General features: G+C 48.6%; 1 protein-coding gene across 2 annotated transcripts in view; it reads left to right on the forward strand.

The window, feature by feature from the left end:
• Positions 1–25,614, forward strand: part of MTR (5-methyltetrahydrofolate-homocysteine methyltransferase) — an 89,550-nt gene extending 63,936 nt beyond the window's left edge. The window contains exons 16-29 of one of the 2 annotated variants that reach the window (XM_090263206.1): positions 334–507; positions 1,503–1,603; positions 6,881–6,948; positions 7,519–7,639; positions 14,057–14,138; positions 16,273–16,371; positions 17,377–17,452; positions 19,524–19,679; positions 21,106–21,302; positions 22,842–23,042; positions 23,880–24,072; positions 24,162–24,274; positions 24,861–25,001; positions 25,364–25,614. In XM_090263206.1, the coding sequence (XP_090119332.1) occupies positions 334–507; positions 1,503–1,603; positions 6,881–6,948; positions 7,519–7,639; positions 14,057–14,138; positions 16,273–16,371; positions 17,377–17,452; positions 19,524–19,679; positions 21,106–21,302; positions 22,842–23,042; positions 23,880–24,072; positions 24,162–24,274; positions 24,861–25,001; positions 25,364–25,495 (1,854 nt within the window). In that variant the 3' untranslated portion in view covers positions 25,496–25,614. Of the gene's footprint in view, positions 1–333; positions 508–1,502; positions 1,604–6,880; positions 6,949–7,518; positions 7,640–14,056; positions 14,139–16,272; positions 16,372–17,376; positions 17,453–19,523; positions 19,680–21,105; positions 21,303–22,841; positions 23,043–23,879; positions 24,073–24,161; positions 24,275–24,741; positions 25,002–25,363 lie in introns of those variants that run through there. The other variant, XM_090263207.1, reaches the window with a different exon arrangement.
• The last annotated feature ends 488 nt before the right edge of the window (positions 25,615–26,102 follow it).

Below are 26,102 nucleotides of genomic sequence, written 5' to 3' on the forward strand. Positions count from 1 at the left end.
GAAGGCTGAGAAGGGGCTCAGGGTGGAGAAGCTTGAAGCTTGGAAAATGATGGAGAGCCTTAGAGGTGAGAGAAGATAACGTGCAGAAGTTCAGAGGGCAGAAATTGCCACATGTGATCTCTAGCTTGTTTTCCTTCTGGGATAGCTCATTCATGGGCTGTCCCCACAGGGACGCATTCCTACCCTGCCCGCCGTTGGAAGTGGGCTCCAGTGGGGCGGACCGGATGGGGGTCAAAGTGTGCATCTTTAGTTCGTGCAGAAATGTCCCAAGTGGCTATCAGCAACCATTTAGGTGGTTTGAGCAAGGTGCCTGAGTGTGTGTGTTTTTCCCAGGTTATAAAGTCAGCTCGGGTCATGAAGAAGGCTGTTGGCCACCTTATTCCCTTCATGGAGAAAGAAAGAGAAGAAACTAAAGTGCTCTCTGGCATAGTGGAAGAAGAGGCAAGTCATTTGTCCAGACCTGTGGTCCCTGTGAGGAACTGGCCTCAAAAGACTTCCTGGAGAGGGGTAGGGACTGTGGGACTTGGCTGTGTTTCTCATTGAAGGTAAAGTAGAGACATGGTCTCCTTTACCACGTATCAGAATACCCTGGGATTTTTCTTTGAGTGTGGCTTTATGGAACTTTTAGTAAGAACATAGTTTTTCAAACAAAGCCTATGATTTCAAGACAAAATCTGTTCATTCATTCATTCATTCATTCATCTGTTGACCATTTACAGAGCTCCCGCTGTGTGCTAGGTACCGCAGTAGACACTGTAGATATAAAGATTGGTTCCTACCCTTGAGCTATTGAGCGATGTTTGGCTTTGGAAACCTGTTAACTAAATGTCCTCTGTGTACCACTCCTATCCTGGCACTGCTTGTGGGTTCCGTTTGATGCTGTGGCTGCCCCGTCACAGGAGACACAAAGCTTAGCTCCTGGTGAAGCTCAGTCCACTTTGCCCCTCAGATCTGAACTCTTAAATTGCTCTGAGGCTGTGAAGGGTTCAGACAAACACAGTGTTTATAAAAACCCTGCTTGCCTTGCATGCCTCTGCCTTTGAGGGAGGGGAGCTGATGGTGCCTGGCATGATGGTGCTGAAGGCGTGAGGAGTTGATCAAGCACCCCCTGCTCGGGGCTGCTGTGGGTTCAGGCTCCGGCGGGACACGTGCTGCTCACCGGCTCGTCCTCTCCCCTCACGGCCCGCTGTAAAAACTGTCACGCAGTTTGGGGGGTTAAGGATATGGCCCTCAGCTGTGGGGCTGTTTTGTATTTGAACCTAAGCTGCTCTTTAAGGTGATGGAACCCTTGATCCTGGTTGATGTGCCCTGGGCTAACCGAACAGGGAAGTGACTTTGAGCTGCTCAGGCTTCTAACCTCCTGCCTGCAGAGCGTGCGGTTTGGGGCCTGGGCCTGCCTCAGAGGCCGCCTTAGGTGCGTGCAATGGCTCCCTGAGCCCGCACCAGTTGAGGGTCTGCTCCGAAGTGGCCGCAGCAGCGTTCAGCGCTCGTCTCCTCCCCAGGACCCCTACCACGGCACCATCGTGCTGGCCACCGTGAAGGGCGACGTGCACGACATAGGCAAGAACATCGTGGGCGTCGTCCTCAGCTGCAATAACTTCCGGTGAGTGACCGCTCCCAACGCGTTCTTACTTAAGGTTAAAAGTACTACCGGGATGACTCTCTAGTGGGTGGGAGGGGGTGGCAGTGGATGTCAGAGGCTATTTTAAATTTCTTTTTTCTTACCATGTTTTTAAATATTCTACGTTGAACACACCTTTTCAACTGATATGAGTTAATAATGATTTAATCTGTTGTATGATCAGTAAGGACAAAAAGAAAAGAAAAATCCGATTCAAGCTGGGTCAGAACGACCGAGAGGATTCTTGAGACTTGACCTTGGGCCAGAGACTCTAATAACCAGACCCCTGGGCTTCTCAAAGGCACTCAGCATATTTCCTTGTCCTCAATGAATTGGTTTAGGGCCGAGGTCTTATAAGACTGGCTGAACGGAGGTTTATAAGAAGGCTTTGACTGGACAATTCTCTCTTTTCTCTGCTTAGAGCAGAACCACAAGTGCTTCTTGGTAAAGATGAAGCTAGATTTTGGAATGTATACAAGTAAAATCCACTTCTGACATACCTCATTATAGTGAATAAATATTCAGCACAAAGTTATTTCCTCGTGAGAGTTGATGACCTTTGAGTAAGTGTATGTTTTGCTTCAATATATTCTTTATAATCAAAAGCCCGATGTAACTAACTAATGCCTTCTCTGGTCCGTGTCCAAACAACAGTCCTTTGGAGCCATGGACTGACTTCTTCCCAATGTGCTGTCTTCTCTGTAGAGAAGAGAGACTCGCTGCCACTGTAGCTGTGCCCCTAGAGGTCCCTTCTGCTGTCAGGTGACAATGATCCGTAAAGCCCCCTCTCTCCTCACAACATGTGTCTCCATCTCTGCATTCAAGGCTGATTAAGTGCAGCTAAGAAGCTCTCAGGAAGGCTGGGGGCCGGGAGCCAGGCGGGATGGTGCCTTTTCCCTCCGTCTTCACAAGGGCTCACGTCTGCCTGCCTGTTCACTGTCCAGATGCAGCATTCTCTCCCGGTCCTGGAAGTGAGGACTGTTCCTCAGAATGTGTTTATTATTTTTTTCAAAAGATAAATATATTGGAGAGACGATGGGGGTTGTTGTAATAAGATTTTGCCTATAGAATAAGTATTTGGATAAGGTGTTTGCTTCCTAAAATCTATAAGACATTTCTGCTTTGTCTCATCTTTTCAAATTTGATGTTGTTGGTTTTGATTTGATTAGTTAAAATTCAGTTCAGCTAATTAAACACGTTTGTAGACCATCTGCTGTGTGCCACGCACTGTACTGAGTTTGTTGACCTTATTCCATTCGAAGAGTTTACTATTTATCAGGCTAAATAGCCAGGTACATATTCAACTGTGATAATGGGACAAGAACTATTGAAAAGGTGTCTTGTAGGTAAATTTCATAAAGCATTCTTGCGATACTGTTGTCCTGTGTTTATCAATTTTTGTGTTGGAAGTGGATAAGTGGCTGAGGAAATCATACTAGGAATGCTTTCCCTTCAGTAATGGCATTTTAAGAGGCCCGGGGGAGCTGTGGCATTTGTCCAGGGCGTCAGCGGTGTGAACGTCTGCTCAGCTACCCGGGCTTCCCTCCAGTACAGCCAGTCCTCTGACCTGAGCTTATCTCTGCTAGGAGGCCTAACTGGAGAAACATCTGCTGAGGAAGCTTGAATTATTCTTTCTACAAAAACATAAGTGTATGTGCAAACTCTTCCATCAGGGCAAGCAGCCCTTTGGGTCTTGTGTCATAACAATGGACTCTTGGTATTGGTGAGCTGGATTTTGTAGTGTCAGCTAGCGGACATTTGCTCCTGAGATGTGCCTTCTGTTGTTAAAGCTACTGCTACTGCTTGGATGGATCACCCAGCTAGTGAGTGAGCCTAGCTAACCATCCAGTACCAAGTCCTAATGCACCTCTCTTGTTCCTGGTTCTTTGTCACTGATGCAGTGAATCTCATGAAATGATAAAAAAAAATATTTTTTTCTTTGTGTGGGGAGAAATATAAGGAGGACTAAAAGTGATAGTACTGTCTAGACAGAAAACACATTTTTCATGAGAATGATACAATAGAGACTCTGATGCCGTTAACCTAAAAATATAAAGGCCTTTCAAAGTGAGAGGCAACAAGCATTTATTGAGATTAAAAGAATAGCTATTTGGGAAGCACTGATTCAGGCAGAAGCCCAAACAATATTCCAATTAGGAGGCAAAGGCAAAGGGCACTTACGAGAAAGGGAAGGGGGCGAAGGCATCAGTAGGAGGAAGAAGACATCGTCATTGGTGCAGATGACACAGCGAGGCTAATTCTAAACCGTGGTTTTAATTTTCTGTTCAGTAATCATCAGTCCAGTAGTCATAGTATCTGCTTTTTGGTACACTTGCAAGCAGTTCTTTTGGAAACAAGGCTGCTTAGGCCCAGTCCAGAGGTTATTTTGCCATTCTACTTCCCAGAAGTTTGAGGCCTAAGTCATGCAAGGCAGCTCCTGTGTGCTGGCATCTTTGGCTCTGTTTACATGATTGTTTACAACGCAGTAGAACTTGAGAATTTGAATAGATCTAAGGATGTATCCACCTAGAGTCTATTACTACTAGGATTTGCTTAGCACCTCACAGTTTATATAGTGCTTTGTTTTTCTTTAATCCTCACCCAAGGGCATCTTTTAAAATTGCTTTTAGAGAGAGAGGAAGGGAGAGAGAAACACTGATGTGGAAGAGAAGCATTGATTAGTTGCCTCTTGGGTGTGCCCAGATGGGGTATCGTATGTGCCTGGACCGGGGATTGTATGCACCCGGACCAGGGATTGAACTGGCAACACAGGCATGTGCCCTGATAGGGACTTGAACCTGCAACCTTTTACTCTGTGGGATGACGCCCAATTGAGCTGCACCAATCAGAACTATAGTCCTTTTATAGAATTAATTTTGTCTATATCTAACTTTTTTCTTTTCCTTTTCTTTTATCCTTAAAAAAATTTTTTTTTAAAAAAGATTATTTTGGTTCTGACCTGCCTGTCTCATTATTGTATTTCTCACTTAACAGCTGAAAAAACCCAAGGCTCGGTGAAGTTCAGTGATTTCTTCATGGTCACATACACAGTTAGCAAGTGGCAGGCCATACTCAGGGCTTCTGATTACAAAAGTCGAGACTCCATGCTATGTCAGTTTACTTTCCAATATTTATTCCATTTGTAAAGTTAAACAACTTAACTATAATGTCTAATATTAATATTTTAGTTAAACTCCTCTTAAGACATAATTTAGAATATTTTTTAAGTCCACACCGAGGATATGTTTATTGATTTTAGAGAGAGGAAAGAAGGGAGAGAGAGAAACATCAGTGTAAGAGAAACATCATTCAGTTGCCCCACCTGGGGATAGAACCCACAACCTAGGTATGTGGCCTGACTGGGGATCAAACTAGCAACGTTTGGTGCATAGGACAGTGCTCTAACCAACTGAGTCACATGGCCAGGGCTAGAATATTTTTAAATACTATTGATCAAATATTCGGTTACATGAAAGTATAGTTTAATATACTTTAATAATAATTGTATAAAGATAACTGTGGACTTTCCCCATGAAACAGATAATGCACACTATTTAATTGTGTAATAAAAAGTAACATATAGCAACATAAATTTAAAAATTAGAGATCATACATCTAGTGCTTTAAAAACTGGATTTGATGATACAAATAATGTAGCATGTTTATATTTTAACCAGTGGTTCTTAATATAGCTGCCTAGTATGGGTAAAAAAATAAGCAATATGTAGCCAAGAACAAAAGACTTTTAAACTGTATGCTGTATGTTACAGCGTGCAGCTGAGTGAGGAAAATGACTGTATCTAAGTCAAGGGTGCACTGGCCCAACCCCTCCTACACACCTCCCTCAGGGGCTTCCAACTTGATATATCTGAGTGTGTATGTGTGTGTGTGTGTATAAAATATATGTAATACATGTAGTTTTCCGGTGCTATTGAGATATAATTGACATACATTGCATAAGTTCAGGTGTGCACGGTGTTGACTTTATATGCTTATGTACTGCAATATGATCATCACCATAGTGTTAGCTAACACATACGTCATGTCACATAATTGCCATTCCTTTTTGTGGTGAGGACATTTAAGATTTCCTGTCTTAACACTTCCAACTATATAGAACATTATTGTTAACCATATTCACAATGCTGTATATTACACTTCCAGAACTTACTCACCTTCTAATTGGAAGTTTGTACCCCTTGACCAACATCTCCCCATTTTCCCAACTCTCCAGCCCCTGGAAGCCACCATTCCTTCTGCAGAGTAATATTTATGTTTTTAATTGTATGTATTCTTAAATAGTATTGGATGTTTTTGCTAACGCATTTAGTGCAGTTTACATTTTTTTCTGAATTAGAAGTCCAAATTAAATGTCTGTGTTTACAACTCTGTTATAAATAAGCACTTTAGAAATATTATAAAATTAACATTTTTCTGTAATATTTATTTTTATTCTAATTAATTTCTCCAGTGGCAGAATAGAAGACTATGTAAGAAAAGGTCTACAGAGCCCTGGTGTGGCTTAGTGGATTGAGTGCTGGCCTGAGAACCAAAGGGTCACTGGTTCAGTTCCCACTCAGGGCACATGCCTGGGTTGTGGGTCAGGTCCCCAGTTGGGGGTGCACAAGAGGCAACCACACACTGATGTTTTTCCTTCCCGTCCCCTCTCTCTCAAAGTAAATAAATAAAATCTTAAAATTAAAAAAAAAGGTCTACAGAGAACAGACATTGGGTAGAGCTCAAAGTAAAGAAGGGAAACCAAGGGAGGTGGAGGTGTATGTGGGGGTGACCGGAAGTTGGAGGGGAGGGGAGAGAACATGGGAGGATGGTGGGCAGGTGCGTGAGACCCACACGTTCCCCTCTAGGCTTCAGATCCTTCCCCTCAGCCAGAGTTCCCCCGGGCCATCGGGCTCAGGACCTGCCACTGAGCTGTATACTTAAAAACAGTTAAAAGGGCAAATTACATATTATATATATTTAATATACCAAAAGCTATTGAACTGTATGCTTTAAATGGATGTATTTTATGCTATGTGAATTATGTATCACTAAAGCTGCTTATAAAAGCTTAGCATAGTGCCTGGCATACGGTTAGGTACTCAGTAAATGGTAGTTGTAGTTGTCAGTATCTAGTGAGCATTTCAGTGTGACTCCACTTTACATCAGAGCAGTATTTGATGGCTGAATAAAAATGTTCATTTCAGCCTTGTCTCTAATGCGTTCTCTTTAATTTTCTCATGTCCCATTTCTGTTCCTCAGAGTTATTGACTTGGGAGTCATGGTGCCCTGTGATAAGATACTGAAAGCGGCTCTTGACCACAAAGCAGGTACTGTGCAGCTGAGCTTCTGGGCGTTCTCCGCAACACCTGTCTCTCGTGGCTGGTGTGCGCCAGCACAGGTGGGAGCGGTGCGACGACAGTCGGACAGAGAAGTGCCAGCTCCGTGTGGGGGCTGCTTTCAGTGCCATTTATAATGGAGGCTGAAGAGGGGAAGGGGGAGCATACAACTGCTATCGAGCTCTGAAGGCGGCAGTGGAGACGGCTTTCCTGTAGGAGAACGGAGCTGCCTTAGGCTTCTTCTCTGGGCGCGGTGTTTATGCGTATGTTCGCGGTGTGACGTTCAAGTGCAGGACATCAGAACTCAGTATTTATTCCATCGCAAGGCTTACCAAACCTGTGGCAAGTACATCATTGCCACTTTAAGTTACAAATCATGTCTACTACCAAAAACAAACAATAAGCTGGAACCCCCAGTCAGGAAAGATTTCTTATAATTAGAAATTGGGAATTCATATTACATCTTATGGTCTTCATTAAGTTTTTTAAATGACTCTTCATACTTTTCCTCCATTTCTGTCATCCTTCTAATTTGTCTTTTTTTCTTTTTTAAAATAATAGATATAATTGGCCTGTCAGGACTCATCACTCCTTCCCTGGATGAAATGATATTTGTTGCCAAGGAAATGGAGAGGTTAGCTATCAAGATCCCGTTGCTGATTGGAGGGGCAACCACTTCGCGGTAAGTCATGCCCGTGAGCTCTGGGCCTCAGTTCACGTTCTCGGGAGCGCCAGTGTTTGGGGACAGTGGTAAGGCCTGCGCTGCTTTTCCGTGTGCTTATCAGTGCATTGGCCTCTTCCGTATAAGCACGTGCACTTTCCGGCCTTCACTTGGACAAGAAAGCAAGCTTTCAGAGTGTGCTGTAGGAAGCCTTTGTGATCCCTGCTGAGATAGCCCGTTCCTTAACCCTCTCACCTGCCATTCAGTCCTGAGGTCTATAGTGACTACTTACCTCTCTCAAAATCAAACCAAGCGCAGGAGCTGAGTTTTGGCACAAAGACATGGCTTAAACTCTAGTCACTCTGTCTTGAAGCAGGCGTCTGATGGAATAGTTACAGGTTCCCTCGATGAGAACCCAGCCTTGCGATAGTTGAGATAGAAAGCGAGAACGAACCGGAGGCTCAATTTGGGATGTTGTCTTTGGAAGGGGGGAGCTCTGGTTTTAACAACTTAAGGAGGAGAAAGTTCAAATTTGGTCACATGATCTTTATTCAGTTTGTCAGATATTTCCTGGGGTCATGATCATAATGATATTTGGTGAGAAATGTGTTAATTATTATGCGTATAAGACTTTTTATGACACTTTCATTATGTCCCATACATTCACTTTGGCAAGGAGTAATGCCCAGTGGAGCGTTGACCTTGACAGTCCCACAAAGCATGCAGTTTATTTTTCTGATACGAAAGTACGCTAAAGGTTTGGCCAGAGGATACTCGGATTCTCCAGACTTCCTTTGGCACTAGAAATGTGTGTTAAGCCATTTGCATTAGTCAGGGTTCTCCAGAGAAACAGAGTCAATACACTGCGCATGCGTGCAGAGAGGGAGAGGGATTGATTTTAGGAATTGGCTCATGTGACTGGGGGAGCTGCTAAGTGTGACATCTTCAGGGAAGGTGGGCGCATGGAGGCCAGGCCAGACCTGGTGAAGCAATATTATCTGGAGGCAGATGTCCTCAGGGCACCCCAGTCTTTTCGTGTACAGTCTTTAACTGACTGCATGAGGCCCACCCACGCTGTGGAAGGTAATCTTCACTCAGAGGCTGCTGATTTTAATGTGAATCACATCTAAAAATATCCCCACAGAATCAGCTAGATTTGGTATTTGACCAGCACTGGGTTCCATGGCCTTGCCAGATTACCACTTACAATTTGAAGGGATCATTTTCATGAGAGTCAGAGTGTTGCGTGTCATTTGTCCAGTAACTGCGTCTCGGACTTGAGGACTCAGTAGTGTGGCTCAGTGGTGTTGCTCACAGCAGTAAGCAGGGTTTGTTTTTTGACCAAGGGCTTCTCCACTAGGACATGAGGCAGATTGCACTCCAGGGATGTGGCTGACCACTGACGACTGAGGTCTCAGCATGGTCTCGGGTGACTAATGACTGTGGTGCGGGTGTTTACTGGCTTAGTAAAGAGAACGGCAAGAGAATCTGCAGACTATTGTCCGGATGAAATACCTTTTGAAACCACGGTTATAAAACAGAATAAATAAATGAGCAAATGTAATGAAATGCATTATGAGTTATGTATATGTGATGCTGATTTCTTTCAAAATAAGAACTACTTCATATGGTAGGACACCACTCGGGAGTTCAAGATCAGAAACCCACATTACTACTTGTGCAAACTGAGACATTTCCAAATGGTCCATTCTTTTATATCTCTTACCAAATGAGAGTCACCAAATTAAAGCATTTTTTTTTTTAAAAAAAAATTCCAAAGCAACATGAGTAGCCTCTCAAGATACATCATAGGCAAAATTAGCCATAAATGACTCTTTTAACAGTTCTAAGCTGGTACATCAGATCACAAATCACCCACCGACTCTTCATGCTGTGGTGAAGGTCTGTCCTCACAGTCTGGGGAACCGTGACTGTGTTCCTCCCCAAAGGCAGACAGCCGGGACTGGGACCCTCTCCCCCAGCCCCACCACCAGGTTTCCTCCAGCTCTGTGGTGCTTTGTTTCCATGAGCTCTGTCCTTTCTGGTTCTGTTCCCTTCCATGCCTTTTACAGTTTCTGGAAAATTATTGGAAAATAAAAGCCTCAGTGCTTCCAGGAACCCCTTCTCCATTACGTGCTCAAGCAGCCTTTGAAAACAGGCTCCCCTGCAGCCTTCAAGGACTTCATTGTAAATTCCCAGCTCTGACTTCATTCAAAAGTAGTGACAGTGGGTGCCTTAGACCTGGAGTCTTGTTTCATCAGGCCCTTTTATTTAAGTGAGCACTTTCACCGAGGTCTAACAGTCATGCAGAAAAGCACGTACATCATAGATGCACAGCTTAATTAATTAGTATAGAAATGAACCCACTCCTATAACACCCCCAGATAGGAAACAACATTAATGGCACCAGGAACTTCACAGGGCTCCTTTCCAATGGCAGTAGCCACTGTGCTCTCTGTCGTCATCGGCTGGTTTTGTCTGCGTCTCTGCGTCTCAGCCTTGTCTCCTGCCGCTTGCACCGTCCCGTGTCTGCCTGCGGCCCAAAGTCATTGTTATCATGGTTGTTTTTTCCTGTTGTGGTGTAATGATCCATTGTATAATATACTATGGCCTATTTCCTATCCGTGCTACCATTGAGGGACATTTCTTGGTTTTTACAGTTGGGGACTATTTCACAGAATGCTGCTATGACTGTATTTCTGTCCTGACCCAACCTGCTGGATCGTGAGATACACCTATGGTCATCTGCATTAGGTATTGCCAGGTAGTTTCCCAAAGTGATTGTCCTAACCTCCAGTTCCCACCAGCAATCATGAGGTTTGCAGCTATTCCACATCACTTTTCATTTTACCCATTTTTGTGTATATGTAATAATATCTTGATGTAGTTTTCATTTGTATTTCTCTGCTGACAGATGATGTTGAATGCTTTTTCATATCTTTGACCATGTTTTTGACCATCTGGGTATGCTTTTTAAGTCTTTTTTTGTTGGGTATTCTGCCTTTTTTCTTATTGATTCATATGCATTCTTTATTAATATTGTATACAAGCTCTTTATAAGAAATACATTTTACAAATGGATTCTTCCATTGTGGCTTGCCTTTTGCTGTCTTAGTGGTGTTTTCGAATAACAGAAAGTCTTGATGTTGATGAAGTCTGATTTATCAGCCTCCTCCTTCATGGTTAGAGCTTTTTGCATCTGGTTAAGAAGCCCATCTACTAGCAGAGGCAGCTTTGCTAGGACGCGGCGAGGAGTCTGAGTGCCTCGGAAGCCCTCCGAGAGCCTCGCTGTCAGCTCCTGCGGGCCCGCGGAGGACGCGGCAGTGTGCGGGGCTGTCCTCGGCTACCCGTGTTGAGCAGACGGCAGCTCAGGACCTCCAGGTCGTCACGAGCGCAGACCTCTGAGGGGCTGTGGCACCACTGTGACCCATGGCTTTGCCAGCCCTCCGTGGCCTGTGGTGGCACCAAAGTTAGGATCTTCTGCCCGAGACTCTTGAAAGGAGGCTAAGGCTTCCCATGGGCGGGCCCTCAGAGAGGTCAAAAGGCTCGTGCAGACGTGCGGTGGGAATACGGGGGGCCTGTCCCCTTTAATCTGCAGCTGTGCGAGAGGGGGGAGCTGAATGCTCTCCTGTGTGTGACAAGGGCAGTTTCGTAGCACAGGCTAGACGTGCCTCTGACGGAAATCTGCTCCCGGCGGCCGCACAGCCTCTCAGGGCACAGGTCTGGCCGCCAGCACTCAGCCTTTAACTGTTCCAAAGCAACAGTTGTAAAATGTCATTTTCATTTATTTATTTTTATTTTTGTGAATAATAAAGGATTCAACAGGACATCACATTGCTCAAAGCTAGAGGTAATTTTCTGAGTTTTTAAAAATTGTTAAGAAGTAAGTTGCTGACTCACAGAGCTGATGTGATTTTCCTTTTTGAGTTGGCCGCAGAGAAGCTTAGAGCGCAGGCCAGTTCACGGGATTCCAGGGAGTGACTTTTATATGCTGACTTTACTCCTGATCGCGTCTTAATGTCCCATCTTTATTTTCCCTTTCTCTCACTTTTCCTGTCCTATTTGGAGTTCCAGTCATGCTGCATTTATGCAAAACATTTAGTTCTGGGGAAGGATATGACCTGAAGTAAACGTTCAGAGTACCTGTTCCTTTTCAGAGTTTTAAGGATGATTTTCCGAGGTTAACGCTGTCATGCCCGCGAGGCAGGTCTAGGGATGATGATGGAAACCTGCAGGGAGGAGGGCTGACTTAGCAGAGACGCAGCTGCCTGTCGGCCTCAGCATCTCGCCCTTCGCTCTGGTGTGCAGGAGGGGGAGGAGAGTCCCATGTTCTGTAGCTTTTCAGGCTTCAGAAAGAAATCTGCCCAGCCAGATGAGCCCGCATAAGCGGGAGCCTAGAAGAAAGTGGAATCAATGTCTCATTATTTTATCAGGAAACCAGAAGCACTCTCGCTGGCCGAGCAAGCTCAGATTTCATGCCTGTGCTCGTCTAGCCTTGTCCATTTTACGTCAGAAAGCAGCACTTTGCCTTTGATTCATATACTTGCTTAAATAGAGGAACCTACCCGTTGCTTCTCGGTGCCCTTGCCCAGAGGACCATCAGAGAGAGTGGCCGGGACTGCGCTGAGAACCCTTGGATGCTTAATAAATATTAATCGTGCTGATTTTTAATTTTAAAATTGTACTGGTTCTCTAAAAGAACTATCATCTAAGGACATCAGACTTAAGACAAGTTTCCTGGAGGACCTTCCTGCGGCAGCTACACTGAGGTCTATTTGTATGTCCAGGGAGCTGAAGGAGAGGAAGCAGCAGATTCTGACTTGTACTCCATTTTGAAACGGGAAGCAGCTTCTTCTTCATAACTGTTCCTACTGTTTGAAGATCTTCCCCTTCATGGAATACATGAGAAACCTCAAGTCCTTGGTGTCCGGGCACACGATGGGCACAAAACAGGTCCTTAGGAGGCAGGGAGGTCTGGCGCCCGCTGCTCTGCGCCCAGCACCCGCGTCTCAGGCCTGGGCTGGCAGCGTAAAGCTCAGCACTTCCGGCTGTGGCTGCGGCCCTGCGCCTCCTGTTATGCACTGAGCCGCACTCAGGGGTCCGGGAGCGGTCCTGTCGGCCTCGTTATGAAGGACTTCAGAGCCTTCCCCGAGAAGCCTACAAAAACACTCACACATACTGCACTTCTAACCTTCTCTTGGTTTTTACAGGTTGCCTCAGTGATCCACTCTTACGAGAACCTGTCAGACAGTTTAGAGGAGTGGAAGTAAAATTTGCTCTCTCCTTTCCCACCTTCAGTCCCCTGCATGTAACCAGGGCTGGCCTGTGACGTGTGTCTCTCTGTGCTTTTTCTGACTATGCAGCAACGTATATAAGGTTGGGCAGTGGGGGCTGGTTGAGGGCAGTAGTGTTTGTTTTCTTAAGGAATAGAATTGTGTGTAACATATTGTTCTGCATCTTGGTTTTTTTCTCACGTACTAGCATATTCTGGACATTGTTTCCAATGAAAAAGAATATGGGCTACCTGGTGCGGGGCAGAGGGGAGGGGGAGAAGGTGGCGGGCACTGGCCACCTGCTGGGGCCGACGCGCCACCGCCAAGGCCACCGCATCGCTGCCGCGGAAGTGGGGTTTCAGGGCCCTGGTTTAGTGCTGTGAGGGAGGGTAATGCATTGCCGGCTCTCACTTTATTGTGCTGTGTGGTAAGTGAAACAGCAGATATGTAGCCTCTGCCGTTGTTTATTCAGTAATCAGGGTAATTTGTTTCGCACTTTAGTTAATTAGGTAATTTTAAGGGTTAAAGGGTGTTCTCTCGCCGCTACTAACATTTTCAGGTTCAGCAATATGGGTTCGGGGCTGAGCCAATGTTGTTATGAACTATTTCTGTTGCTTTTGCCTCTGTTATTTGGTGTTGAATTTACTTGCGACCTGAGGTTCTTTATATAAGTACGGGGGGGGGTGGGGGTGGCTGGGCCAGGTCATGGTAGTGTCTCCCAGGGACAGGGTGCAACAGGGTGCCTAGTGTCTGGTTACCCAGGGGCCCTGGTTGGTGCCCCAGCTCATTAGGAGGAAGAAACTCAACTTGACCTTTATGTCACCAAGGTCACCATGTGGGCTGGTTGGCGCCTGTAGTTCAGACACGCTGCTAATGAGCACGAGGTTGCAGACTCATCACCCGCCAGCTGAGGGCAGAGTCCTTCTCGCTGTCACAGACCCCTTTATAGCCCAGACCAGCCAACCCCTGCCTCCCCTGGTCTTAGGGAGGGGGAAAACGCCATTCCTGATTTATAGGGAAATGTGAAGTTCAGTATGTGGAAGTCCCTTGAGTCTTTCTTAGGGAAGCACTGTCGAAGCACACTACCTCTAACGGTTCTGAACAGGGGCTGGGTGGGAGCTGGCAGCACTGATGGATGTGTTTTTCTTCTGACCTCTGTTTTCAGAACCCACACAGCAGTTAAAATTGCCCCAAGATACAGTGCGCCCGTGATCCACGTCCTGGACGCATCCAAGAGTGTGGTGGTGGTGAGTGTGGGGCTCGCCTTACTCAGCATGTGGGGAGGAGAGGACAGAAGGTGCTGAGAGTCAGGGGTGCTGCCTGACACCTGTTTGTTTTTGTCCAGTTCTACTAAAAAATGTGAAAAAATAGCCTGTGGCTTCTGATGGTGTCACTGCCATGGTGAGCGTGTCCTGGGATCCAAAGTCCTCTTTCTGAGCTCGCAGCAGGGGTGCAGGTCAGAGTAACGGGGATGGCAGGACCAAGACACCTTTGAGCTGGTCATCAGCCTGGAGAGAGGGCTCAGCCATTTAGAAGTATTTACAGACATGGATACACACTTTCTGAACTCTATGCTGGAGCCAAAGGAACGTATGTTTCCAGGTCAAAAAACATTCACCTGCCCTGGCCGGTGTACCTCAGTTGGTTGGGTGTCATCCTGCAAACCAAAAGGTCACCAGTTCTGTTCCCTAAGAGGGCACATGCCTGGGTGTGGCTCTGTGCTCTGCCCGTCGGGGTGCAGGCAGAAGGCAGAAGGCAACCACTCGATGTTTCTCTCTCACATCGCTAGTTCTCTTTCTCCCTCCCTAACCCTCTCTCTAAAATAAAAAAATTTTAAAAAGAAAAACATCACTCAACGTTCAACCCAGCATGAGAGGTTATTTTTGTAGCAAATGCAATCAGCAACTCACCTCAGTGGCTTTCCCTCCTTTTCTCCATCCGTGCAGCCTAATACCCTCTCTTGCTGCAGCTTTTATTCTTTTCACTAAATGACAGGGGAGGATAGCAGGGAGGTGGTCGGGTGACCATGTGTCCAGCAGTTTCCAAGTTTGTTTTAGCCACAGGAGTCTTGTGCTCGAGGGACGTCTCATGTGGACGCTCAGTGTGGCACAGACAGGAGCCGCCCCTCCCACCCCCTTCTTACTGACGTTAGCTCTGCTGGGATGAGGACTTCACTGAGGTGGGGTTCATGTGAGGCGGGCAAGTATTCGGTGGTGCGAATGCCATCTGGGAGCCCATTTTTAGGCTTGCCACCAAGGCCTTTTCTGGTTAAGTTCTTAGTAAAGCCATATGGCTTTATACTAACTCATAGGCAGTTGGGTTGTTAACTAGAGATACGTAGAAGGCTCAGGCAGGATTCTAGACATTTAGAGCTGGTGGTCACTTTAGCCATCATCTGGCTTCACGTCCTCAATTTCAGGCGATGCTGTTGAATTTCCCTGCTTTCTTGCATGTTAGGAAATTCTACAGGAGGGCCCAGAGACGGAGCGGTGCTGCAGTTTTTGAACTGATGTGATTGTAGCAGCGATTGCTTCTTTTTTGGTAAATTTACTTTGAGCATCATCATGAAGATGATTCGGCTGATCCTGGTTTTACAATTTACTGAGTAGCCTCACAGTTCTCAGATGATCAGTTTCCATTCTTATTTTAGCAGAAGCTCATGGATGACTGTGAAGATCAGCCTCATTCCTTCAGCAAACACCTAGGAGGGTGCACTTTGCACATACTAGGCACTAAGCTACAAACGGACGCAGTCTGCTTCGGAGGGTTTGCCCTCTAGTAAGGGAAGAGGTACACAGGCAGATACCAAGCCTGTGCTAAGCGCAGATGTCGGGGGGCAAACAGAGTGTCTTTGAACACTCAAGAGGACTGCCCAAGGAGTGTGTTGTGGGTCCCCAAGACCACCCTCTGTAACTTGCTAGAAGGACTCACAGAACTCAAAACACTATTATAATCACAGTCCTGCCTTATTACTGCGAAAGGATACAGATTAAAGTCAGCAAAGGCAAAAGATGCATAGAATAGAATCCAGGAAAGACCCGGTATGAGCTTCCAGGCGTCCTCTCCCCATGGGGTCCTAAGGACAGTGGTACGCAACAGCAGGTAGGGCAGAGCCAACCAGGGAGACTCCCCTGAGCCATGGTGTCCAGGCTTTTCCTGGGATCAGTCAGCTGGGCATCCCCTCCAGAGGCAGACAGACACGTGTGAGCCATATATCACATTGGTAGCATATGTGTCTGTTGTGGACCAAGACTCCAGGCCAGGCAGGTCAAGGGGGAGAAAAGCTTCTTGAATGAGGGTCACCAGAACCAACCAGTGTTGCACGCTTTAACCTCTGCTGCTGCTCCATGGCTGTTACTGACTTTGATCTTGCATTTTCAGTGTTCTCAACTATTAGATGAGAATCAAAAAGATGAGTACCTCGAGGAGGTCACTGAAGAGTATGAAGATATTAGACAGGACCACTACGAGTCTCTCAAGGTGAGTCCTAAAAACAGGTCACAGCTTATTTGGCTAATGGAATGATCCTACAGTTTTTAATGTGTCTTTACTCTTTTGAGAAGGGCGAAGGCTTAGGAACATTGTAGAGAAATTCTATTTTCTAGTCCATATCAGAGTTCTTCAGTGTCTTGAGTTTCCAATAATTTTTGGTTATATTAAAATTAATCTTTATTCCTTCAAACAATGTACTGGGTTGTACACAGTAGGTGTTAGTTAGGTGCTGTGCTAGGTACCTGGGCTCACAGCCAGCAGGGAAATGGGACGTGGAACAGCGTGCGGAGATGATGCCGCAGATGCTTGTTCTTGAGGAAGCAGTGGAAGAAAAGACGTTAGCCGGGGCCATTGTACGCCTCTCTCCTGACTGCCCAGCACCGCCCATGCAGGGTAATGTGTCTTGTCCCTCTCAGTGAGCTGTAAGGACCTGTGGAGGGTAGGCACAGTTACTCCTTAGAAGCCACTGAGGTATTTCTTCCTGGTGATCTTCCTGCTGGGCTTTATGTGGGAGTGCATTTGGGGGGTTGGCTAGGCGGGTAGATTGGAGTAACAAGCAGCAGGAAGAACACAGGTGTTTCTGAGGCATTGGCTAACCCCAGACACTGGGCAGCTTCCCCTCTTCTTGGGTTTGCCCAGAGTTGACAGTTTCGTAGTTCTGCCTTCCAGTCCTCCGGGCTGTAGACAGCAGGCCAGTTAACCCCGCCTGGGGTTCTAAAAGCACAGGCTGGAGACATCGCAGGTCAGGCTGCAGGTCCGCCTCATATGTATGTGTCAATATATAGTAGGTATTTATTGAATCTTGACTCTCTAATGTTCTGGTGCTGATGTGAAGCCATACGGGGTGGAAAAGAAAGAGCATTCCAGGATATGAACTTCTGTTAATAAAATAATTTTCTTGCAAAACTTATGTACTAGCTTTCTTGGACACACTCTTGTAGTAGCAGCTGAAAACCTAAGAGCCTCTGACTGAATAACTTCTTTTTTCCGTAGGAGAGAAGATACTTAACCTTGAGTCAAGCTAGAAGAAACAGCTTCCGTATCGACTGGCTGTCCGAGCCTCCCCCGGGTCCGTTGAACTGTTGAGTAGAGAAAGGCTGCAGGCGGTAACTGGGGGCTGAGGGCCGTTTGCCTTTGCTTAGGCACAGAGTCAAACAGGCAGCTAGAGACTCTCAGTTGTGCCTAATACAGTGATGAGTGACAGTGATGACTGGGAATAGAAGTAAAGGGTCCCCTGAGTGGAGGACCAAACACTGTTTTGAGAGGGACCCAGAGCAGCTCCAAGTCCTGGACACAACTCTGTAATGAATGTGCTGTTATCCCGCTTTCTTTTGAAGACACTGAGTTTGGGGTAATCACGTGGAAGGTAGGATCTGTCTCTGATCTGTCTTCTGTGAAGCAAGTTCTGGAGGCCTGTCTGGTGGCTGTCACTGCATTGACTTTGGTCCCGAGCAGGCCCAAGTGCAGACATGGATTGTCAGAAATGGAAAAGGCCCTCACGTTGAGCAGACCTTTAAAACACTCCAACAAAGCAGGCTCTCCTGTTTCTCGTTCACTCTCTCTTATTCTTTCTTCATTTCCTTTACTTGGTTTCCTTCCTTTTGTATTCCTAGCCACCTTTCTTGCCTTAAGTAGGTGTTCACTTAAAGAGGACAAAATGTGTAAGGTGCTTTGGCAGACTCAGAGGCATGAGATACACAGGCAGAACCGAGGCAGGTGGATGGGGATTAAGTTAATTAAATCCACATTGTCAAGGTAGCACCTCAGATCAGCTGTCACTGCCCCTGGTCAGCAGAGCCAAGAGGGTTACACTGGAGGTGTGAGCTGCGTGTGGCTTGGGCGCAGAGTGTGGACAGAGTTGGAAGCCCGGTTCTGATCCCAGCTTGGCTCCTGGCTCTGCGTCATCGTGTGACTGTGAGCATCTTACTGCCACATCTGACAGTTTCTCATGTGCGAAAAAGGAGTTACTTTATGGAAATATGAGGATAAAATAATATGTGCAAATCCTTGAAAACTATAAATCACCACATGGTTCAAATCACTATTTTCTCTTTACCTTTCACTATGAAATTAGGAAAATATCACAAGGGGAAGTTCATTTTAACCACGTCAAATGTGCAAAGACACCGCAGTGGAGAAGGGCCTCCGCAGAGCTCTGCACCTGCTGCCTGAGGGGCCCTGGCCCCGGAGGTCCAGCCTTCAGCCATGTTTTCGAGGGCAGCGTAGTCTTTGTAGGAAGTCAGTAAAGGAGGGAAGAGGGGCTCTTCTCCAGTCCCTGTGGTAAAGCCTCAAACAGATCAGAAGCTCTGGAAGACATGCTTACTCAAGACCAGCGTGCAGCCAGTCTCTTGCCTTTCCAGGCAAGAGGGAGCTCTACAAGGAGGCTCTCTGTAGTTTCCTTCCAGCTACCAAACATAGCCGGGCTCATCCTACATAGTAAAAAGGTGACCAGAAATGTGTGGGAAAGCGGTGCCGTGAGCATGAATGAACAGGTGGATTTCTAGCCGAAATTAAGAAGCTGCTCAGGCTGTCCCTGTACTTGCATCTCTCGCTTTTGCTGAGAGAAAATATCCGGGGACTTATGTTCCCCCAGCAGGGGAGAGCACACGTTCTCCGGTCCCCGTTTACAGAGCGGGACACTGAGGGCGGGAGGGCGGGAAGAGGCGGTGGAGTGGTTCCTTTGGACCCTGGCCTGACCCCCCACAAGCATGAGGGCGGGGGACAGTATTCCTGCTCTCGGGGTCCAGGAAGGCTGTGTGCATGTGTAGCAGTAGGTGGTATAGATTATTGTTTCATGTCTTTAAGCTGCACACGTGACGATGATCCCAAGTCCTTCTTTTTTCTTGGCAGCGTGGGGGTGGAAGAGTTGAGGGAAGTTTCCAAGGGTGAGATAGTCCATTGGCTACACGGGAGGATGGCTTTATTTAGGACTCTCTGCAGAATGACTCATTCTCTGGGACAATTTAAAGTTCTCCTCTTTGTAAAACAACTCCTACAGGCGGGTGGCGGCAGGGAGGTGCAGTGTGGGAGCCAGCCCAGCGGGAGAGCGCCGGCCAGGAAGGCCTGTGGTCAGCAGTGCTGCGCACGCGTGCTCAGCCTGGGCTCAGGGTGGTGTTGACATTGGTACCTCTCTCCTGCAGCGGAGCCCACATTTCTCGGGACCCGGGTCTTTGAAGACTATGACCTGCAGAAGCTGGTGGACTACATTGACTGGAAGCCTTTCTTTGACGTGTGGCAGCTCCGGGGCAAGTACCCGAACCGAGGCTTTCCCAAGATATTTGACGACAAGACTGTAGGTGAGTTCAGGACTCCTTCCTTCTTTCTCTGGTGTTGGAGACAGTACTGGGACTTGGAAGACGAGAATAGATGGTGAGCAGTGGTTTGGATTATGCAGGATACAGTTTATTATCATGTAACAGAGGATATCATTTACCTGCTCAGCTCTTTAGTGGTCCTTATTTTTGAACTAAGTTTGACATTTGTTTACCCATTCTGTAGTAAATGGTGGTTGCCATCAGTTCCACGCTGGGCTCTGTGCTGGGCATGGGGATACAACAGAGAAGACAGCATGACCCCTGCCCCCTGGCACCTGGCTGGCTGGTGTAGCCACAGGGAAGGGGAATCCGGGTTTCCGTGGACACGAGAAAATGAAATCGACCTCAGTCTGGGAGGACAGGGGAGGCTTCCTGGAGGAGATGGTGTCTGAGCTGGTTTTTGAAGATTAAGTGAGAGTTACTGAGGCTGGGACTGGGGATGTGAGGTGGTGCTGAAGAAAAGGACATTCTAGCAGAGGAGACGGTGCAAGGAGGCACAGATACATGCTGATTTGGGGACTGCAAGTTGTCCCTTGTGCCTGGAGTCTTGGTGGGAAGGGGCATTTGGGGCAATAAGCTGGAAAAGTGGGTAAGTCCCCCCCCACCCCCAAAGCCTACCCCCAGAGACATGGAATCGAATGCTGAGCCTTCAAGGGCTTCGGTGATGGAGCAGAGCAGGACGGAGGGTGGGCAGGGCGCTGAGAGGAGCCTGAGGAGCCAGCGCCGCCCACTTCCCGGAGGTCCCTGCCGTCTGACTCAGCAGATCTCAAGCCAGCAGGGCTGCAGCCGGCAGAGGGGAGGCTCTCATTCTGGACTTCTCCTGAGCGGTGCCAGGCAAGCCTTAGTGGCCAGGAGAAAGCAGGACAGACCATGCCCTTGACAGGCCTAAAGACCCTGCTGGCTCCTTACTGTGTAAGAGGCAGCTCAGTGTCACGTGCAGAGTTGGAAACCTAGAGGAGGGGTTCCCGGGGCCCAGGCCTCTGAGCCTCGCTGCCCAGGTGCAGCCCTGGAGCCACTTATGATTCCTCAGCTCGTTCCACGTCCGCAGAGGCCCCTGGGAGGTCAGCAGGTTGGATGCGCACGAGGGGCAGCGGTGACGAAGGGTCTGGCCTGCTTTGTTTCACTCTGTGTGACAGACTGCTTAGGGGAGCCACAGGTTTGGCACTCTGCCTTCGTTAAACGGAAAAATGTAAATGGCGTGAGTTGGGGAGACAGACTAGGACCCGCACTTAGCGGGAACCACTGACTCGTCCACTTCTCCACCCCAGTTGTCTGATGACAAACACTGAGAAAGCATTTGAGGGGAAAGAGGCGTGAGGAGATGACAGGGGAGGGCAGTGGTTTTAAAGGAAGCATTGCTGGTTATTGACATCTCTTCAGTGAATTCTTAACAGTATTTTCCTCATAGGCGAAGAGGCCAAAAAAGTCTATGATGATGCCCAGAATATGCTGAGAGCACTGATCAGGGAGAAGAAACTGCAGGCCAGGGGCGTGGTTGGGTTCTGGCCGGCGCAGAGCATCCAGGACGACATTCACCTGTACGCAGCGGGCTCCGACCCCCGGGCTGCACAGCCCATAGCCACCTTTTATGGGCTGAGGCAACAGGTATGGAGAGCCGGTGGACCACGAACAAGCTGCTTCCACTTTTCGGTGTAAGCACTAAAAGAACGTAAATCAGAATTACGTAAGTCTGAGCTTTGTATAAGTGATAGTTCTGCCCCACTTCACCCCGAATGACCAATCACAGGCCAGAGCCCGAGGCCTCTGCGAGCACATGGGGAGGTCGGAGTGCAGGGTTTGCTGACGGTCAGGCAGCCGCTGAGAAGCCCTGCTGCTGCCTCGGTCAGGGGTCACGTACATCAGCTTGTACACACGTGTCTCTGAAACAGGCTGGTGGCTTTCTCTTTCACGGGGAGACAGGTAGGGACAAACCTTCGCTGAATATGTACCAGCTGCCAGGTGCTTGCGGGGCGTGGGATGGACCATCTTGTTTAATTCCCGCACAGCCTTGCTTTCAGGCAGTTAACGTGCCTGTTCTGCAGAGGAGAAGACGAAGGTTGCAGAGAGTGTGCTGAGTCCACAGCTTGGAGCGGGGAGCCCTGCCTGTCCTCACCCCAGGGCTGTTCTGTCACAGCTCTGGCTTCTGTGGTGTCATGAGAACAGGCCCCTCTCAACACGACCTCCTCTCAGATGCCCCCACCTTTCAAAATGCAGATCAGTGCTGAGCAGTGCCGTACAGTGGTCAGGAGCGTGGGTTGTGGCATCAGACTCCTGCCTGCCACTGTCCGACCTGAGCGGTCTGCCTCAGATTTCTCGTCTGTGGGGTGGAGCTGATGGCATCACTTCCTTCACAAGGTTGTCGAAAGGATTACATTGGTTAATTCATGTGCCTGGCATATAGTCAGCACTCAGTACTAGTTATTAGCTGTTTATGTTCTCAGCAAAATTATCGATTGTGAAATATTAAGGTCTTAGTTGTCAGCTTAGTGGCAGGGAAGAGTCAGTCATCAGCTGGAAGTAAAAAATGGGAGAGGCACCTGGCCTGGTGGGACAGTCATATTTTGATTTGAATCGAATTAAGAAGCCAGTCCTGCTGAGTTCCTGGTGGGGTGTCAGGTCTGCCCAGAGTCTTCAGAGCTGTCTGTCTCCTGAACCCCACACCCTGCGGCAGCCCTGTCCCTCACGGCAGCCCAGCCCCTGTGGGGCTGACCCCGCAGCTTGTTGAACTTCTTGATGCAAAGTAGAGACTCATATTTGGTGGAGCTCTTCTGAGCATAACTTAAGCATTTAATGTTGATTTTGAATAGAAACACTTTGGGGGACTTTTTTTTGATGTGACTGTAAAGGGTTCTAGTTCCTAGCACAGTGCCTGTGGCCTTCAGTAAATGTTGGTGTGAATGAGCCAATTAACTGGCTTCTTGACTGCGCAGGCCATGTCATATATTTAAAATCTCATTTCATTTGTTCATTCAACACATTTTTATGGAGTACTAGGCACTGTTCTAAGTGCTGAGGATGTCACTGTGCACAGCCAGCCGGCCAGCCCTGTCTGAAGCCTGTATTCCTGCCAGAGCCCGCCGCTGTCCGCCGTGCGTGCCGCCTCGCCCACGCTCACCGCCCCTCCGTCCGCACTTGCATTTGCAGGCCGAGAAGGACTCCGCCAGCACCGAGCCGTACCTCTGCCTCTCGGACTTCATCGCCCCGCTGGGCTCCGGCCTCCGGGACTACCTGGGCCTGTTTGCTGTCGCCTGCTTCGGGGTGGAGGACCTGAGCCGGGCCTACGAGGACCAGTGTGACGACTACAGCAGCATCATGGTCAAGGCGCTGGGGGACCGGCTGGCCGAGGTAGCGCAGCAGTGCTCGGAGGACAGAGCCAGGGCGGGGCCCCGTGGCGATGCCAGGAAGCCGGCAGTGCGAGGTCAGATGAGGCCGGCTCTGACATAGTTTTAAGTTGTGTGTTCCCGACTTGTTCTCCCACGTCACATCATCTTCTGGGCAAAGGCAGCCCGGCAGTGGTGCTACAGTTGGAAGTCACCCTTAGCATGTTGACTTCATTGCCACGTTTTCTGGAGGAGCCTGGAAAATTAAAACCTGACTTCTGTTTTAGAGCTCCTGTCCTAATGGAGGTATCCTCATAGCAGGGGTCCCCAGTCCCCAGGCCTGCTAGGCACCTGGCTGTGAGCAAAGCTTACCTGAGCTCCACCTCCTGTCTGTCCTACCGCCCACGCCCAGCCCCGTCTCCCCTGAAACCGGGCCCTGGTACCAGAAAGTTTGGGGACCACTGCCCTATACATGCCTCCTCTTCGTGCGGGCAGTGGGGTGAGCTGAGCAGTGGGGAGGCCCGCTCCCCTCTCCTGGGGCCAGCCCTGGAGAAGGGAGTAGCTGGAAGGGTACAGTGTCTCTTTCTGGCCCCAGGAGGCCCTTTAGGGAAATGTTCATGTGGAAAGGCTGAGAGTCCTTGGACCACTGAACGTGATACTTCAGAGCCCAGGCTGAGGCCAAAACTGAGCCAGCAGAGCACAGCTAATGCACTGCACAAGCATCGGGGGGCCAGCCTGTGCCCTCCTGCCCTGCGTCCAGGCTGGTCCAGGCCAGGGCGCCGCCGGGGCCTTGCCCAAGGGGCGCACGCAGCACTGATGTGGGGGGACTGGCCTCCACCTGACCCCGTGTTCCCCGCTCCAGGCCTTTGCGGAGGAGCTGCACGAGAGGGTCCGCCGGGAGCTGTGGGCCTACAGCAGCAGCGAGCGGCTGGACATGGCAGACCTGCGCAGGCTGCACTATGGGGGCATCCGCCCGGCGCCTGGCTACCCCAGCCAGCCCGACCACACCGAGAAGCTCACCATGTGGAGGCTCGCGGACATCAGGCAGCGCACAGGTACCTGCGGGATGGGTGCCCTTGCCGAGCGAGCGTGCGGGCCGTCCCTGCCGCCCCGTGCGCACACGCGCTGCCCTGCCGCTCCGCAGGCCTCCGGCTGACCGAGTCGCTGGCGATGGTGCCTGCGTCCGCCGTGTGCGGCCTCTACTTCTCCAATCTGAAGTCCAAGTATTTTGCTGTGGGGAAGATTTCCAAGGACCAGGTAACAGCTGTTTCATTGTATCTGGCTTCCTGCGATTCCTGCCTCGTTTGAAGTGCAGCTGTAGAACCTGTTGTATTTCACGTGTAAATGAGAGTAAAACGTGAGGGAGAGGATGAACAAGTGCATCTCAGTTAAAGTCTTCATCTGATTTTAACCCATTGCCTGGATTCTGGCCTCTCATTAATACATGGACCGCACACGCACACTCATGTGCATGCACACACATGTGAGCACACACACACATGCTCACACCCCAACCAGCCTCTTAAGATTCAGATACCACATGTTGCTTTCCTGCCCACAGAGTGGGCAACTTGGGACTAGACAAAATCCATCTCCATGTAACTCAGTAGGTTGCTAATAAGACAAGAAGTGAAAGGTACTTAATGTTCCAGGGCAAATCCTGTGGAAGCTTCCATTTAAGAAGTATCATTTTGGTCTAATACATTGCTTTTAATTTTTTGCAGGTTGAGGATTATGCTCTGAGGAAGAACATGTCTGTAGCCGAGGTCGAGAAATGGCTTAGACCCATTTTGGGATATGATACAGACTAACTTTTTGGTTTTTTACCTTTTCTGTACTTCAGGGGCCCCAGCCCCCGGGCCTCGGGCACGTACCGGTCCATGGCCTGTTAAGAACCAGCTGCACGGCAGGCGGTGAGCAGCGGGCGAATGAAGCTTCACCTGAGCTCCACCTCCCGTGTCTGTGGGAAAATAATGCCAAAAAGGTTGGTGACAACTGCTGTACTTGATCCTCAGGAAGGTGTAATCCAGGCTGCCTTAAAGAACACGCAACAGCAGCAACACACAAGCCCGTCTGCAGCTGGGCAACGTCTGTGCTGCCTTATATTTTGTAAGACTGTCCGGTGAACCTTAGAGGAGCACGGTCTTCCCTGATTCCTGGGAAACAAGCTGCTTTTCGTCAGGGGCCCGTGATGGGCAGCGAGCAGAACTCGGGCCGTGTCCGGTCCCTGGAGCTCAGGGACAGGCTGAAGATAAGTCTTCTGCATTTCAGAGCAAGTCAGCTTGCTGTTTTCATTTTTACCTTGGACCTAGGAGGACACTGTTTTCTTTATTCTCTCACTCTTAGAAAAAAGGCTGCAATTCAGTGGAACAGAGCATGTGGTGCTGTGAGAACTGGGGCAGTTTACCCAGTGGTTACAACAGAAGACTGACAGGGAAGAAAGGGAAACGGCTCTGTCGGGAAGACCTCGTCTTCTAAAGGCTCATTTACAGGGTGGCAGGGGTCCCTTTGGCAAAAGCATGCTCTGTAATCGCTGGCTTGTCAGAGAGACTGCAGCTGTTTGTGCTGGTGTGGTCAAATACAGTCATGTTCTCTAAGCACTGTGTCCGCTCACAGTTCCATATTTCTTAGCCCTAAGGGCACAAAAGGGGGGGAGGCGAGAGAGCGGCTGTTAAGGGCAGTTAACGTCTTAGTTCTTTTCCACAATTGAGAAGGCCCTTTGCTGAGCCATGCGTGGTGTCCTGGGCAGATCTGGACAGGTGAACAGCTTAGTTCCACTCAGTTGTTGCTTTTCTACGACTTAGGAATAGCACATTGACTTGTTCTCTGTCAGTGAGGGAAAATGGGTAACAAAACAGGCTTTGGAGTCAGATGCACCGGGATTCAGATTTCAGCTTTGCCACCTGTTCACTGCATCACGGAGGCAAATCACATAAGCCTCCCACACTGTTTTCTCACCTGTAAAATGGGGCAGTGGTGTCGGGTCCCATTGCGTGTGCGTGAGGTGATGCACATACGACAGGTAACTCGGGTCCGGCACAGTAGGTGCTGAGTGAACCACAGCTTCTGTACTGCCCTGTCTGTC

Source organism: Furipterus horrens, unplaced genomic scaffold, assembly GCF_987537825.1.
Source record: "Furipterus horrens unplaced genomic scaffold, mFurHor1.1.pri manual_scaffold_15, whole genome shotgun sequence".
NCBI lineage: Eukaryota > Metazoa > Chordata > Mammalia > Chiroptera > Furipteridae > Furipterus > Furipterus horrens.